The sequence below is a fragment of the Chroicocephalus ridibundus genome, chromosome 2 (assembly GCF_963924245.1).
Source record: "Chroicocephalus ridibundus chromosome 2, bChrRid1.1, whole genome shotgun sequence".
Taxonomy (NCBI): Eukaryota; Metazoa; Chordata; class Aves; order Charadriiformes; family Laridae; genus Chroicocephalus; species Chroicocephalus ridibundus.
Genome location: NC_086285.1, coordinates 23,285,815 through 23,302,104, shown reverse-complemented (window position 1 = coordinate 23,302,104; position 16,290 = coordinate 23,285,815). Strand labels below are relative to the sequence as shown.

Genomic DNA, 16,290 nt, shown 5'->3' with positions numbered 1-16,290 from the left:
CCCCCCATGTACAATTGCTGAGTGGAATTATTTTGTAATTACAGCCTTACCACTTGGTGATGAAGTCCAAGTAATTTCATATCCATCATGAGCCCCTGAAAAATCACTCTTGAAACGAAGGTAGACAACATGATTTTGGGGGAAGATGGGACTGGGCACAGTGTTTCCACAGAACCTGCCAAGTAGCGGTGATTGCACATCACTCCCATTTCTGACCTTCAAAGGACACAGAAAATATTTTCAACATTAACTCCCTTTGCCAGTTATACACTAGTACAATAATGCAGTGATACAAGCACAGCACAAACTATGTATTGACTTGCATGCATACCATAATTGTCATTTTAATACTGTTATTTTTCGTACTATACATTCTGGTATAGAAGGAAGAGACCATTAACCAGTCTGTCTGAGTTTTGTAAGTAATTGCATGGAACAAGTATCATCAGAAACGGGTGACTAAATTTTATGGTGTGGTACATCTCCTGACTGAAAAAATTACTTGACTAGTAGCTAAGAGGTTCTTTTGCAATTCAAGCCCATGTTTTACTTTTCAGAAGAAATGTTAATATTCCAGATGAAATTATTAATTTTTTACCCTGCAGACCACTCTTTTTCCCTGACCACATTAAGACAGATCATATTACATAGCTCAGGTTTAATCTGTTTGGGTTTTAAGCACCAATAATCATAGAACCATAGAGTTGCCTAGTTTGGAAGGGACCTTTCAGATCATCTAGTCCAACCATCAACCCAACTCTGACAAAAACCACCACTAAACTTTATCTCTAAGCACTACGTCTACCCATCTTTTAAATACCTCCAGGGATGGTGCCTCAACCACTGCCCTGGGCAGCCTGTTCCAATGCTTAATAACCCTTTCAGTGTAAAAAGTTTTCCTAATAATGCTGATGCTCAGATCCATTTCTTGAGACAGTAAAGAGGCTATGAAAGGAGAACTAAATAATGATTTTGCCACAGACACCTGATTTTTGTCAGCTGGACAGTGAATAGGGAAACCTTCAACAAGTGTGAAAGGACAGAGTGAGGATTATGTAGGAGGATGTGTTTTTAATTGACACAAAGTACCTTTGCAAGTGCTCCTTTTTTAATGAAAAAATGCCTTTTTAGAAAAAATATTTTTAAGAAAAATAGGAAGCAGATGGAATCTACTGCTGGAATGAAAGCGCTCGGATTTATGGCTTTCTGTTCATGCACAGATGTTAATATTGGATGAAAACTATCCTGGCTTGCTCCGTTAACTGGGTAACATCAACAAGAGCTAGGTAAAGATGAGTTAGCTGATAACGAAACTATTTATTCGTTGGTTTTGGACTTACTATAGTGTGTATTGTTTAACCTCTTACTATAACGTTTGAGTACCTTTCACTGTAAAACTGTAGTAATAAATTAGTCTCTAATGTCAGTTCAGCTCAGACTTGATCCAAGCTTTTTAATATCCTTAGAATTGAGCATATTTTGACAGAGGCCCACAAAATATGTATACTTGCTCGATACCTCTAGGAAATCACGTGAACACTGGATGCTGTCCTCCAAACTGAAAGCATGGAAAAAGAGAGAAATTGTGTGATTCGGTGGAGCTCGTAGAATGACAGAACAGTCCATGTTATTGGGGTGACGACCAGGCCAGCCGGGGCTCTTCAGGTAACCAAATGGCTGGTTATACTCTCTGCTGCAACCTTGAGACAGAAAACCAGAAACGTGTAAGTATTTCAGATCTCTGTATTGCTTTTCACCATATGGAATCAACAAAGAGAATGGTAGGTAGATTTTTTGGATTTTTTTCAAGCTTACCTGTAGCTTGATAGGTAAATCTGACTCCATTATTAATCATATATTCATCTGATTTGAAAGTCACGATGGCAGTGCGATCATAAGAATAAAATTCAGGGACTGGAAAAGTTTCAGTGCCACAGAATCTATGGACTGATCCTTGGCTGTGCTGGAATTCAATACATGTCACAAGTTACTTCTACTTAATGATATAATTCAGTTTTCTACTTACTGAACTTGAGGTGAATAGATCTCTCAGCACTTCCTATGCCACTTATGCAATCACATTTTAAAGTTCTCATGGAAATCACAATAACGTCTCGACATTTTATGTTCAATTATTATGAGAAACAAATCACATGTAACAGGTATTTTCATGCCAAAATAAGAAACAATGAAAACATGTTTAGAATTATATAATACAATTTCTGTAAACACTCTTCTTGGCATGAATATTTCTTTTTATTATGATTCTTGGGTGGGAGGAAGTACAATTAGTTTATGAAAACTGGCTGTTGGGCAGTATTTTCTGGGTGTTAAGTTTGGCAGCTCTGTTACTTGGTGCAACTGTGAAAAATTGTGTAACACTTACTAGGTCTAGTTCAACGTGTGTCTAGTGTGCTGCCATGAGGTCTGTACCAGTTAACACAGCTCAAGTGGGGCACGGCGCATAATGCTTTGGATGTGCCCCTCACACAGAATCATCAATTAATCTACCACCAAATGGTGGGTTTCTCCTCTCTTTACAAATAGTGAAGGGAGCTGAATGTGAATGGGGCATGCTATTAACTGTAAATATCTTACTGTTGGTGAGTCCTGGAGCTCTAGGTAGTTCTGAGAGCAGTCCTGGCCAGAGTGGAGGTGGAAGGCCTCTACCACCACCCTGACTTGCTGCTGCGGAGGGGCATCAATGACCCAAGTACAGAGAGTAAATGGTGGATATTCATTCGGGAAGTTAGGAGACGTTGCGGTCAGGGATGTAGAAGTTGCATTATGTATTCCTCCACACAGTCCTGTGTAAAATAGTAATAAATGCATCATAGAGTGAAAACCTTTCCAACTGGGGAAAAATATTTATTGAGCAAAACTAGACTGGTCAACATACTTTTGTATTTACCTGTGACTCTCTAGAAGGAAAAAAAAGTAAGTAAAACAGATGCTAATGCTGTGTCAATCTATGCTGTAGAACTCAAATAAATGTTTGCTCCCTATATCAGAGTATTTTTTAACAGCATATGGCAGAGTGTTCCTGTTTTTCACTCCAGACTGACGGCCACTCTACAGCCAGCCAAGACCGATGCGAATTGCAGTGGGGACTAGCAGTGTTGCTTTTAGTTTGATTATAGATGCCCCGTAGAGCTATACTAAGGACTGTCTTTGCACCTTCCTGGGCCCTATATCTAGAACAAATCTTGATGATTTTTTATTTAAATACGTATTTCCAGAAAACAGTCACAACAATATATATGCATATATATGTAGTGATAGGATGAGGGGTAGTGGCTTCAAACTGGAAGAGGGCAGATATCAGGAGGAAATTTTTAATTATGAGGGTGGTGAGGCACTGGAACAGGTTGCCCAGAGAGGCTGTGGATGCCCCATCCCTGGAAGTGTCCAAGGCCAGGCTGGATGGGGCTTTGAGCAGCCTGGTCTAGTGGGAGGTGTCCCTGCCCAGGGCAGGGGATTGGAACTAGATGACCTTTAAGGTCCCTTCCAACCCAAACCATTCTATGACTTTATATGTATACTTACGATCCACTGTGGTGTAGGTAACATTGAAACCCTCCCTTTCCACAGAATTGTCTGTGATAAATTTCACAGTCAAGGAATTGCGGGTAGAAAGAAAAGGAGCTGGCACTGTAGATCCACAGAACGTGCCAACTAAATTGGCATTTTCATTATCTCCATCATAAAGCTGAAAGAAGAAAAGCATATAAGCCACTAATGGTTTAGGCATAACAAACAAATAAATAGAAATAAAGTTCTCTGACCCCTCCTGACGTTACATTTTCTTTTACTTGAAAGCACAGTAGGTGCTCTTGTGCTTTAATAGGATGTTCTTGATGATGATAATTGTTCACTGCCATATTAACTAATTCTGTTGGACAGTGTAAATCTCATTATGGACATTCTGGTCCCATCTCAGCAAATCTATCAAAAATGTATTCTATTTTAATTGGCATTCTTTTTTCATTTTTATATGTAATCTCAAAGTGCTTTTCAATGAGAAAGGTTGATTTTATTCACCAAAATGTAGAATTCATTCCTAGTTTCATTGAGCATCTTTAATGCTCAACAGGATCTAGAACACTCCTTGGTGGATCTAGTTTAGCAGCATTCTGCTATCCTACATTTTGTATGCTCATCTCCACGATAATAGCTTTCACAGATAAGCATTTAGCATAAAGATATATTTATTCAAAATTTTATAAGCTGTTTTCAAGCAATTTTGTATGATAATGAATTTGCATATTTACCTTCAAAGTGCTTGGCTTTTGTTTTGTTTCTACTCTGTGAAAGAAATGCTCATTTATATAGGCAGTCTTAAGAACAGAAGCTTGTCCCCATAACAATGTTAAAACTCTTATTGGTTTTCAAAAAGGCAGGATGACATCTGGAGTAGTGATCTAACCCAGGAAAAAAATTGTAATTATATTAAGCAATTTAATTTCTTCATGAGACCATTTTCTATTAATTAAGTTTTAGCCTCATGGAGAGGAGAATGGATTGCATCTCACTGTTATTTTCTTGTTAAAATACACAGCTGTCTTACTTTTACATAATCATATCGGCAAGCCTGAGCAGACTGTGCTTCAAGCACGAATGAAGTGAAGGTGAGGTTGATCAGTTTGTTCACGGGTGCAGTTATGATCCATACACAGTCCAGATTTTTCTCATATCTTCTGGTCGCATTGGAGACCGGAGAGCCAAAGCTATAAGCTGAATTTGTCAAGTAACCACCGCAGCCGCTCTGAGGTCCTATTGAAGAAGCAGAAGCTTTTTAAAAGCAATTCCTGCCATTTATTTAATCTTCAGATCTTTAATGTCAAGCCAGCAGCTTTTTCTGTGCTACAGAATTTTACTGCCCTGTCTCACAAGGACTATCTGAATGATTAAAAGGCTTTCAACACAAATGGCGTTAGATAGATACGAACCACAATTAGATTTGGTAGAGTGAATTAAGAAAGGCTCCTGTCTTCTGCTGAATATAAAATCAGTACCCGCTTTGAAAATGTAGCAACGGATTTTTTAATAAGGATTATAAGAAGACAGAGGACAGAAATGTAATAGAAGAATAGTGGTTAGAGGGGCTTTTAATGTAATTCTTACCTGCTAGGAAGAGTACTTGGACAGCAGGGGGCACTGGGTTGTTGATTTTGAAAGTCTAGTCACAAATGAAGCTGCTTATTTTGGCAATAAGACCTTGTTCTGGGGGGACTGAATTTGGCATCCTGATGCTGGCACCCAGGCTCATATTCAGGAGTCTAGCTAAAAGGGACTTACTTCTGGAAGTGTTTTGCGTGGTGGTAACTTACAACCCCTCTGGAAAGCAAGCTGCTTTTTATTCGGATCCCACATACAGAGTCCCTTACTGTAGTTACTTGCTGTGAAAATTTGAACCCTATAATGTTTTCAGTCACATTGAAAGAAATCACTTTTGGAGAAAGACAGTTATTAGAAGATTAGAACCCTTTTATTGTGTCTAATTACAGACAAGCAAAAAATACAGGCTATCCGAAGGGACTTTTTTTCTACTTTTCTTTTTTTTTATAGCTTGATTTCCAGAGGTTGGACTGGACTAGTAAATCTGATCAATTTGTTTACTTTATGCTTCCTTCTCCAGTTTTTATGGGATCTCCTGGCCACTTATTTAATTCAGGAATTCAAATAAACAGTCGTTCATACTCTTGATTTTGAGTCTGAGAGAGTTTTTGTGAAATGCACAGAGCAAAGAGGTAACAGCAAGCAGCCCGCTGTCTCCCACAGCGAATCCTTTTAGGAGAATTAGATAATAAAAGAAGATACAGCTGTGGCTAAGCAACAGGAACAGAGTTTCAGAATTTCATCTGCGTGTGTAAAATATGCCTGTCTGGCTGACATGCAGTGACTTAACCTTGACACACTGATATATTTCCAGTCATAGAAAAGTGTGCCCTACTTGAGCTGCAGTATTACAAAAGATCACTCTGGTGAAAAATCGGCGTCCAAGTATCAGGATTGCATCAGTAACCCGGGGTTGGAGACAGCCCCATCTTGCAAGACGGCAATGGTTAAACCAGAGTGACTAAGGCTAAATGTCGTCCTGCTCTACTAACCAAAGCCGGAAAAGCCCCACCCTAAAATGAAGCTTGCTTAAAACCAAAATCTTAATAACATGAGATTTAAGGTTTTGCTATAGCTAAAAATGAACAGAAGAAACTTGCTACAAAGTGAAAAAGTCAGGAATTAATAGACTCTAGTCCAGCTTTGTGGGCTGTTAATGAAGTCAGAAACTTGGAAAAGTGTTAGCGTTCATTCCAATGCCACCGCAGCAGCCGAGAACAACAGCGGGGGAAATGCGAGTGATAAATCATGTTCTTACAAATAGTCTAGGAAGGAGGAAAATGTCAGACAGGAAGGTGCCTGGCCCCTAAGAGGGCAGTTTAGCTATATTTTTCTCTGGGTTCACCGTTCTGCATGATTTATTCAGTCCCCCTGAAACAACACCTTGGAGCTGCTCAGCATTTTGGGTGGCATCTAGTAAATATAACATTAAGCGTATCATCATTAGACATAGATCATGGTCCAACCATCCAGCCCTGCAATACTGAGGCTGTAGTGATATATGGGTCAGCCACCTTACAAAGCTCCCCTTCACCCTTTTCAGGGTTAGAGTTGCAGAGATGCCAGTCAGACCATTGCAACAGGAATCTGGGAATTGCCACAGAGCCACGCAACGGAAAAGCCCTCAGTGCTGTTGGATTGTCCTTTTTTTGGATAAATGTCTGGACCTTTGGAATGGTGCACTTCACTGCTAGCTGTGCAGCTATAAGGATAGCTCAGATGACAAAAAAAATACAGATATGGGTAACCTCTGTGCATAGAGCAAATAAAATGGACTAGACAGAGAGAAACAGGCCAAATCCTCATGATCGGAAAATTAATTTGAGCTAGTATAGCCAGTAATAGCATCTAAGGGGAGACAAATAATTAAAAGTATGATTTACAGTTAATAAAGATGAAGTTTCATCATTAGCTTTCACAATACTTAGCCTGCTCAGCCGGGGGTGAGTCAAATGCTTACAGGACAGTACGCTATAAATAACAGCTAGACTGGAAGCCAACCAGATATCAAGTAGCCCTGCATCAAGCCAAATAAAGAGCAGCCCTTGTTGAAAAATCTATGTATCTTGGTTATTTTCAGTACTAATCAACATTAGATCTGGTTTCAGCCACTAAAAGTTACGGAATAGTGACGCTGTGTAGGTCTAGGGAACACCCACAAGTAAATGAAGAACCAACTGCTTAAGAGGAGGGAAGTCACCCTAAGAGAAACACTATTGCACTGCATTTTAGCCAAGACACAACTCATCATCGCAAAAATCAGCACCATTTCTGAATAGAAGGCCAAATCAAATAGTAGCCATCCAACCTGCTAGTGATCATTGATGGAATGGTATTTATTGTTGGCTAACACAGTCAGAAAAAATTGCAGCTAAAATTTAGGCAAAATGTGGGATCAAGAATTCTTTTGATTTGTAGAATAGCCTCTTAGATACTAAAAGCTAAACTTGATGAAAATAATGAGAAATGTACCTTACAGAACAATTTGTGTGTAGGCAGATGGATTGACTACATGGCTTACTGTGTTGTTTCAGTCTCTGGTTTCTTATTTAAAATAATATTCATAAGGTCATCATAAATCAGATTGCAATCTTGTCCTGCTCATAAACAGCTTGCCAGAGAACACAAATTATCGGAAGAACTAGGGCACACGCTGTCATCACTAATTGCGTTTGGTGGGAAGTATTAATGAAACTCAGGGCTCAGTGTTGGGACCATTTCTGTTTAACATCTTTATTGATGACCTTGATAAGGACATAGAGTGTATCATCAGCAAGTTTGCAGATGACACGAAGCTAAGCGGGAGTGTTGATCTACAGGAGGATAGGGACGCTCTACAGAGAGACTTGGATAGATTGGACCGATGGGCCAATGCTAATGGAATGTGCTTCAACAAGGCCAAGTGCCAGGTCCTGCACTTGGGCCACAACAACCCCATGCATCACTACAGGCTTGGGGAAGTGTGGCTGGAGAGCTGCCTGGCAGAAAAGGAGCTGGGGGTTCTAATTGACAAGTGGCTGAACATGAGCCAGCAGTGTGCCCAGGTGGCCAAGAAAGCCAATGGCATCCTGGCTTGTGTTAGAAATAGTGCGACCAGCAGAAGGAGGGAGGTGATTGTCCCCCTGTACTCATCACTGGTGAGGCCACACCTTGAGTATTGTGTCCAGTTCTGGGCACCTCAATACGAGAGAGATATCGAGGTGCTGGAGCGAGTGCAGAGGAGGGCAACGAAGCTGGTGAAGGGCCTGGAGAATAAATCTTATGAGGAGAGATTGAAGGAGCTGCGACTGTTTAGTTTGAGGAAGAGGAAGCTGAGGGGAGACCTCATCACTCTCTACAACTACTTGAAAGGACATTGTAGAGAGGTTGGTGCTGGTCTCTTCTCACAGGTAATTAGCGATAGAACAAGAGGGAATGGGTTCAAGCTGCAGCAGGGTAGGTTTAGGCTGGACATTAGGAAAAAATTCTTCACAGAAAGAGTGGTCAGACACTGGAATAGGCTGCCCAGGGAGGTGGTGGAGTCACCATCCCTGGATGTGTTTAAGACTTGTTTAGATGTGGTGTTAAGGGATATGGTGTAGGGGAGAACTTTGTAGAGTGGAGTTGATGGTTGGACTTGATGATCCCAAGGGTCTTTTCCAACCTAAATGATTCTATGATTCTAAAAGGCTGAGGAACCATTCATGAAAGAAGGAACTGAAGGCTCCCTGTGGCAAATAAAAATAATTACAGCAGAGAGCAAGTACATGTTTTTCTGTTAAGAGTTACAAACTCTAGATATGGAACGAAGATGAAGATGAATTTTCAAAGCTGCCTGCCTTTGAAGCACAGCCAGGGGCAATGTTCATTTATACAGGTATGGATGCTATGAAAGGAAGCCTACTGAATAGTTTTAAATCTATCAGAAACCGCTAAACCAATGACATTTCAAGACACAACAAACTAATTTTGCCACCTTTCCCTTCTCACTAAATGAGGACCGCAAACTAGACAGCAGCGAAGTTCAAAGAACTGTTCTAATTCTGCTTGAACAGTAATGAAAATCCTCTCCCGGGTTTCTGAATCACATTTGGTCTCACCTAGAAGCATCCCTGAGAACTCTAGGCTTCTCTCTGATCTGAACTAAAAATCACAATAAGCAAAGATTAACTCTGCCAAGACTCATGCATCTTTTCTGATGGGTCTTAGTTCCAGTGCAGGGGAGTGGCTGGACTAATTGTGGCAGTAATAATTAGCTCATAGCTTGTTTGGATCATGGCTTCAAATAGTAAGGCTCAGAAGGACACAGGGCTGGAGAGAGGAATCGTACTTTGCCTCGTGGCTGATACTGAAGGCTGGTAAACCTTCCCAAGCTGAGCTGTAGAGGTCAGTTCCCATGTTTGGCAATCACCATACAGACATCGTGACTTCGCGTGGCAGCAGGACCCTGGCAGCGGTGCCCGCCCCAACTACTGGGCCTGACATGTTTCACAAGAAGACTGCTGAAAGCACGGGACTCTCTTTGGTCCTTAGCCGAGCCTTTACACAGAAAGGGGGTTTGGCTGGTTTGATGGCCTGGCAGTGCTTCCAGCAGCCACATTTAAGAGTGTAAAGCCCCAGTCTCCTGCTTTAGCAGGATTTCACAAATGCAGTCTGACAAAGTTCATGTTCTCAAGTTTTTAGACTATTGGCTGATCCCAAATATAACAGCCCAGACATGTTCTGTGCCAAGCCTGTCCTAGTTCTGCAAAACTGCAATGTATGTACCGTACTATCCATCTCCTTGATGGCTGTCTGAGAGACCAGAGGCAGACACGCAGCCTGACCTCATTTTAATACTTTCTGATACTGCATTAGTGTACTTGTTGGCATCACAGCCGCCCAGGCCTTTGCAGATCTCTCTTGCCGTGTGAATCAGAAATGTTTCCTCACCCTCTGTATGCACCGGCGTACAGATTTTCAGCTGAAGCAGTCATTGACGTTAGTGAAGCTAAGACAGTCATACCAGCAGTTTGCCCACAGTTGTGCGAAGTGCCTTTAATCTGAATATCCCATTGGCTTTTAACTGTTTAGTCACCTACCAAGTTATGTTTAATCACTCCGTCTGAAAATTATTTTTCATCTCCTTTTTTCAGATCAGTCAGAAATGTCATATTTAAAAGCCTGCCTCTTTTCTTGTCTATCCAGTTTGAGGATATAAACCACTTCTGTTTATTTTGCTTTAGGGGGAGAAATGTACAGACATTAAATAACTGACATTTCTGAGGCATTTGTAGACTATCCCTTAGCTCAACAGTTGTATTCTTTTCAGAGATATTGAAGAGACGTATTTCAACACTGCAAGTGCGTTCTAAATTTAGTCACATTTCAAGCTAATGCATATTTTTTATACTTGAGCCCCAAAATACATTTAGAAACAGTCCAGGAATTGTGACTTATGAACATATGTTCTGAGCTTGTTATGGATGTTCTTATTTTCATAGACTATAATAAGATCAAGAAAAGATATTATTAGCCACAGTTTATTCATTATTTTAATAGATTAAGCTATTTATAGTTAAGCCATGACAATGTAATGAATATGAAATGTGTAATATTAATGTGTAATATATTTGGTAAAAAGTTGTGTGAACCAAAAGCCCAAAGAAGTTTTTGCAAGAGGACTTGAGGGTCTCAAGCAATTTGCTTCTCAGCTAGACCCTCTGCAGCACAAGGCTCTAAGTCCAGGTTGTATGCCTTGAGATACTCCCCTGGAAACTGATCCTAATGGGCTGTGAAATCTCTGCCAGCCACTGCTGCTTTTCCAAAGGCATAGGAAAACACAACAGCATTCACGTGCCACAGTCAAGGACATGTTCTTCTAAGATGTTTTTGTTGGAGGGAGAAAAATTTGCAGGAAACATGAGGCTCAGCTGTGCTGAGTCCTTTCCCATCTAACTGGCCATAACTGCTGTTGTCAGTACAGGTGCCTGGTGCCACCTACAGCAAGTGCTAACATTATCTACATAAATCAATGCCATGAATTACTGCTGGCGATGTAAGAATTTAGATATTACTCACAGGAACACCTACTCCTGACCTATGCAATAGAATAGCCAAACCAATATTTTACACCTTATATTGCCCATTCAGAAATATTTTTTTCACCAATTCTGAACAATCCAAAAAAACTCTGCAGCAACTGTGCATGCTGAGCACTGCTGAAAATCCGCGCTTAGAAACCGAATATAGAGTGAGTGCTTTCAGTTTGCAGGGCAGAACTGGACTTAGAACTATATTAAGCAATTTTTTTTGTTGTTGATAAAATAGCATAAAAATTCAGTGAAAATTCTACAGAATCCATTTTTCAAAAGTGCACTTTAATTTCATTAGGAGAGAGCATAACAGTAAACCCATTAGCGATAGACACTGAGTGTATTGTATTGCAAACAGGAAACAAGTAATTCAATACCCAGCTAATAGAATAAGGGAAGACAGATACCTCCGGGTGGTTTATCAGGTAAGTTACAGATGATTTTGTCAGGAAGAAAAGTATAAAGATTATAATCTATTTCTATTATATGCATATGAGGCTATTTAAGTAAATTACCTATTAATGCATTTTTCTGGTATATCAGAGAAGATTCCTTTTTCCAACTATTTTTCTTCTAAACTCTACTCACTTGTGATTTTTCTTCCTAGGTAAAATGATCAATATTTACTCAATAGAAATGCTCATTTGAAAAAAAAGGATGGAGGGACCCTTGAGGGAAAAACTGGGCAAACTGAGGACAATGCAGAGGACAGGGTGTTTAAGGACTTCACTTTCCAACAGCCTGATGGTTGCCAAAGGTTTTGGAGGCATTTCTTCTGCCTTAGAGCCTACAACACTAGTTTTCCCATTGTTGCCGCCCTATTCTTCTTGCCTGTCCATGTCCATCTGGTTTTCCTCATCTTGTGTTTAAATCATGATCTCTTTGTGACAGCAGATTGTTGCTTTATTCTGCCTGTGCAGTGCCTAGCGCAGTGGAATTACAGCCCATAGGCTCATAAACCCCAAGGTAATGCAAATGAGGCACAACATTGGTATTAATGCAGTACATTATACTGCTCTTTCATGAAGTGTAAATGTGAATTTCTCCTGCATGCTCACAAGAGATAGTATAAAAAAGGGGAGGGGAAAGAGCTGGCTACAGCTTGAAGTCAAGCAGGATTTCGGGCTGCAGAGAAAAAGCAGGCATTCTTCCTGCCCTCTTCCCCACTGTCCCAACTCTGTTTCAGTTTTGCCTGTATTGTGTGAAGAAAGCTCAGGAAGAGCTTTCTGACTCAACCCACTAATCTAATCATGTGTAACTGCTTCTTGTAAACTCACGCGGCTTCCTTAGACAGCCTCAACGAGCAGATCTGCATTTCGGAAAACCCCTAGGTCCTTCTCCGATGGTTTAGAATGTGGTATATTTTTCATTACTGAGACAATGGAGCTATGCACGCAAGCACAGAGAGCTCCCAAGGAGAAATGATGTGCTGTTAATAAGGTCACAGCTACGTCTCCCGACAGGCGTTGGTGATGCTTCAAAAACAAGAAAAAAACCCAAACCCATATATGTCTTCTCAGCCTTTGTATCATAAGCCTCCGAGGGATCGCAAATTGGGGTGAGAGGGTCACCCCACTGCCAAATGGAAATAGGCAGAAGTTCCATTTATCACCAAAGTACAAAGTACTGCCTGTCACAGCAGGGATGGCAGAGGTATGTGCAGGCTCTGTCCCTGCCAGCCAGGGTCAGCCGAAAAGCTCAGGTCTCCCCTTAGAGCTGGAGAGATAATCAGGAGGTCTTTGGCAGAGTCACAGGCTCAGTACACGCAGACCTCATTCTTTGGGGAGAGATCTTAGCTTTCCTTCCTTCACAGAGACATCTCATGTAACTAAATGCCTTAAGCTGGTATTGATTTATGTCTTCTCATCCTTTTATTGATTGTCTAGAGGAGCGCACGCTCGCTGTGGAAAGGAGATATAATTCTCATTTTACAGACTGAAAACAAAGGCAGAAAAAAGGTCAGTGGTGACTAAGGCAAGAGGAATCTGTCTTTTCACAAATGTGACGCTTGGGGCAGGCTGGGATCTTCCAGTCAGCCCAGTTCACCAGCTCAGCCTGAGAGCATGTTCAAGTGATTCCAAAAATGAGGCCGGAAAGTGTCCGAACTTAGCAGCAGAGATAGTGAAATTACAAACCCTCTGAACTGCACCAACAAGGGCCATATATATATTCCCCTACCTCAAATGCACCATATCACAGAGTTGGTTATGACAAAAAATGCTACTTCTGAAACGTGCACTTGAGATTATATTGCACAGCGTACGGAGTAGCATGGTGAAAGGAAAGACATTTGACAAAAAAGGGGAGATGTTGCTGTACTGTCAAAGTAATACTATTTCATACTTTCTGTTAGTCTCCCTTTTCTGACTAGTGGGGGGACCTTGAATATTCTAGTGGGTGCTGGATCAGTGATGCAAACAAATTGTTTTAATTAAAACAGAGCATGTTTTTCTTCAGAAATGTCAGGGTTTAACTCTTAGAATGACTGGTTTCTGTCAATCTTGCAAGGCTTCTGTAAGTCTCCTACTTCACATCCTCTCTCTTCCCTACCACCACAGTGGTTATCAGATGGACTCCCTATTAATAAAATTCACAAGAGAGAAAGAATGGATAACCCCGGATTTTGGCAGGAGCCCTGAGAGAAGCCTGATCAGGAAAGAAATTGGAAGAGCTTGTGAGGAAAGGAAATAGTTTAGTTTGCTACAAACGAGTGTACTGTTTCTGCTCGCTTCTTTCCAATACATAATAAGGGTCACTCACATTAAAGAGAGAGCAATAATTACGTTATCCAGTTGTGCTTCCCTAGGGTAACCGCAGAATAATGTGCTGCTTGTCATACAAGAGAGAATGAGGCTTCTTGTTTCTCTACAGATACCATCTTCCTTATCCAAGAGTTTTATCATTATTAATCATCATCTGATTGCATTTGTACTCTTAAAAAACCACATGGGTTTTATCTTTTGACAGACATAAGGGAGCTTCTCTAAAGCAGCATTTAGAATAACAGGCTTTTAGATCTTCATGGTTTTATTCTCTTCCATTTGAAGCAGAATCTCAGACCTCATAGTACAAAGATGTGTCACAGATTTTCCTGGCTCTATTTTTTAGACAAGTCAAACTGGAAACTTTTATAGGACTGTGACTCATGTTTTCCTTTTATAATATACTTTTCTACTTTTTAGCCATCCTGTACTAGCATGGGACTGTCAGAATCCTTCCTAATGGCTGTGTGGTTTAGTCCCTGTGGCTTGCTTCCCGCAGCGGAGAAAGAAGACCTACCATTAAGCATCTCACCACCATGGGCTCTTCGTCACACAGGCCACATCTCTGCATAGGCATCTTTTCCAACTTGCAACTCCACTGCTCCTGAGTGACTCCTGCAACATCACGACCTCCCTTTCCTTGTGAGCCTGCAGAAATGTCCCTCCAAAACTCAGGCTAATTGATGTCAAAGCTTATTCATAAAAGGCTTCTCCTCACTCTAGGAAATTATCAAGCACGGTACTGACTTGAAGAGCTTGGCTTGTGTGCTGTTGTGTGCTTAAGCAGAATCTCTGGCAAGTTGCACAAATAAATCTAAAGTCAGTAGCTAAAAAAATTGACTATATGCCAACAGGAAGAGCAAGAGCTTGGAGAGTTCCTGATGATCTCACCCTGGAAACAGGAACACAGGCTGTGAGGGATCTCTGACAATTGATACCCAACAGTTTAAAGACAGACACATGTTAAGCAACATTGTGTTACTTGAAATTATAGTCCACAAGAGTGGTCTTAAAGATTCTTGTAGCAATTACTTAGAGTGAAGCAAAGGAAGAGTTAATAATAGTAATGACCATGAGGATCTGTGGGAATATTTTTCTTGGCAAAGCCTGTAGAACCAGTTATTTTCCTTATCTGTAAATACTTTCTCAGACTGTATCAAATGAGAAAGTCACTGGCTGGGGTTTTGGGAGGGGATTCAATGACTCAGCAGAAGACTATGTTTGTTCTGCCACAAAGGCCTTTCATTCTGAACTCTCTGAGTGCCAGCTTTGTAAACCAGACAATTACTTATTTCTAGATCACAAAAACATGGAGTTAATTACACAGGAAACTAGTAGCGATGACATGAAATCAATTTACATGTAATAATCATTCCCTAAAAAATTCAGATGTTATAAGAAGGTAAAAAACTCCTTTTACACCTTGATCTTAAAAATAGACTACTGGGTTTAAGCCTTTTTTTTTAAGGCAATAATCAAGCTTTGCCTCTGACTTTTGTGTCCATCAAAACATTTAACATCCAGTGCCTTCTTACTATGATCCCATTTATGTTTTGGCCAGCTAACCAGATTGATCTCCAAAATCAGTAGAGATCAGCACAGTGGTGCCTGAGGAGGAACCCCAGCCTTAACTGAACTTAACACTTTAGTATTTAAAATCATGTGAGGTGAACTGCAAGGAAATGGAAATTGAGGGTAGATGGAAAGGAAGCATCTTTAGTGGACCACCACCCTTTGACTACAGAAGCATGAGAGTTCTCAGGTATTGACAGATTTCCCCCAAAAGAGAGGCCTCTGGATGCTGCTAAGCTTTCAGTCACCCAAGAAATGCCTGTGCCTTCAGAGGGGCAGGAAAGGTTAGCAAAGAACAAAAGGAATCAGTTCAGAACCAGGGCTGGAATGCAGGGATCCAATAAGGCTAGTATTTAGTGTATTTCATTCAAGTTTTACAAAATCAGAAACCTTCTGCTTTTAGCACCCCTAGTGAGGGAGACCATAACTGCTCCTCACCAAAGGAAATCACTTACCTGCAGGTTCTTGGGGTTATCAGGCTGATAATACTCTTACCTAAGGTCTCCCTGAAAGACGCTTTCCATCCTCTGTCTGCTCCAAAGAAGTCAGTGTTAAACACCAGGAACAAGTTATTACTGGAGCTCTTAATATTTGGAGGCAGTTCTGAGCCACAGAATTTCCCGAGGAGAGGAGCACGGGTGTCTGAGCCATCATATACAGCCACGTAATCTTTGTAGCAGGAGGGAGATATTTCAAGCTGGAAGCTGTTGAATCTGTAAAATATACTTGGAGCTTTAGGTATCACGTTTTCATTTCTATTCCTGTGTTATGTGTGTTTTTAGTGC

At 40.8% G+C, this 16,290-nt stretch overlaps 1 protein-coding gene across 4 annotated transcripts in view; it reads right to left on the bottom strand.

The window, feature by feature from the left end:
• The window catches only part of CUBN (cubilin), a 153,936-nt gene that overhangs the window by 8,076 nt on the left and 129,570 nt on the right, over nt 1-16,290 (bottom strand). For all 4 annotated transcript variants that reach the window (XR_010069821.1, XR_010069823.1, XR_010069822.1 and 1 more), the window contains exons 59-65: nt 16,001-16,218; nt 4,568-4,773; nt 3,547-3,709; nt 2,599-2,807; nt 1,816-1,963; nt 1,519-1,700; nt 51-216 (exon numbers count right to left, since the gene is read on the bottom strand). Coding sequence is in view for 1 of the 4 variants with exons in the window: in XM_063324743.1 (XP_063180813.1) it covers nt 51-216; nt 1,519-1,700; nt 1,816-1,963; nt 2,599-2,807; nt 3,547-3,709; nt 4,568-4,773; nt 16,001-16,218 (1,292 nt within the window). In the remaining 3 variants the exon portion in view is untranslated. The remainder of the gene's footprint in view (nt 1-50; nt 217-1,518; nt 1,701-1,815; nt 1,964-2,598; nt 2,808-3,546; nt 3,710-4,567; nt 4,774-16,000; nt 16,219-16,290) is intronic.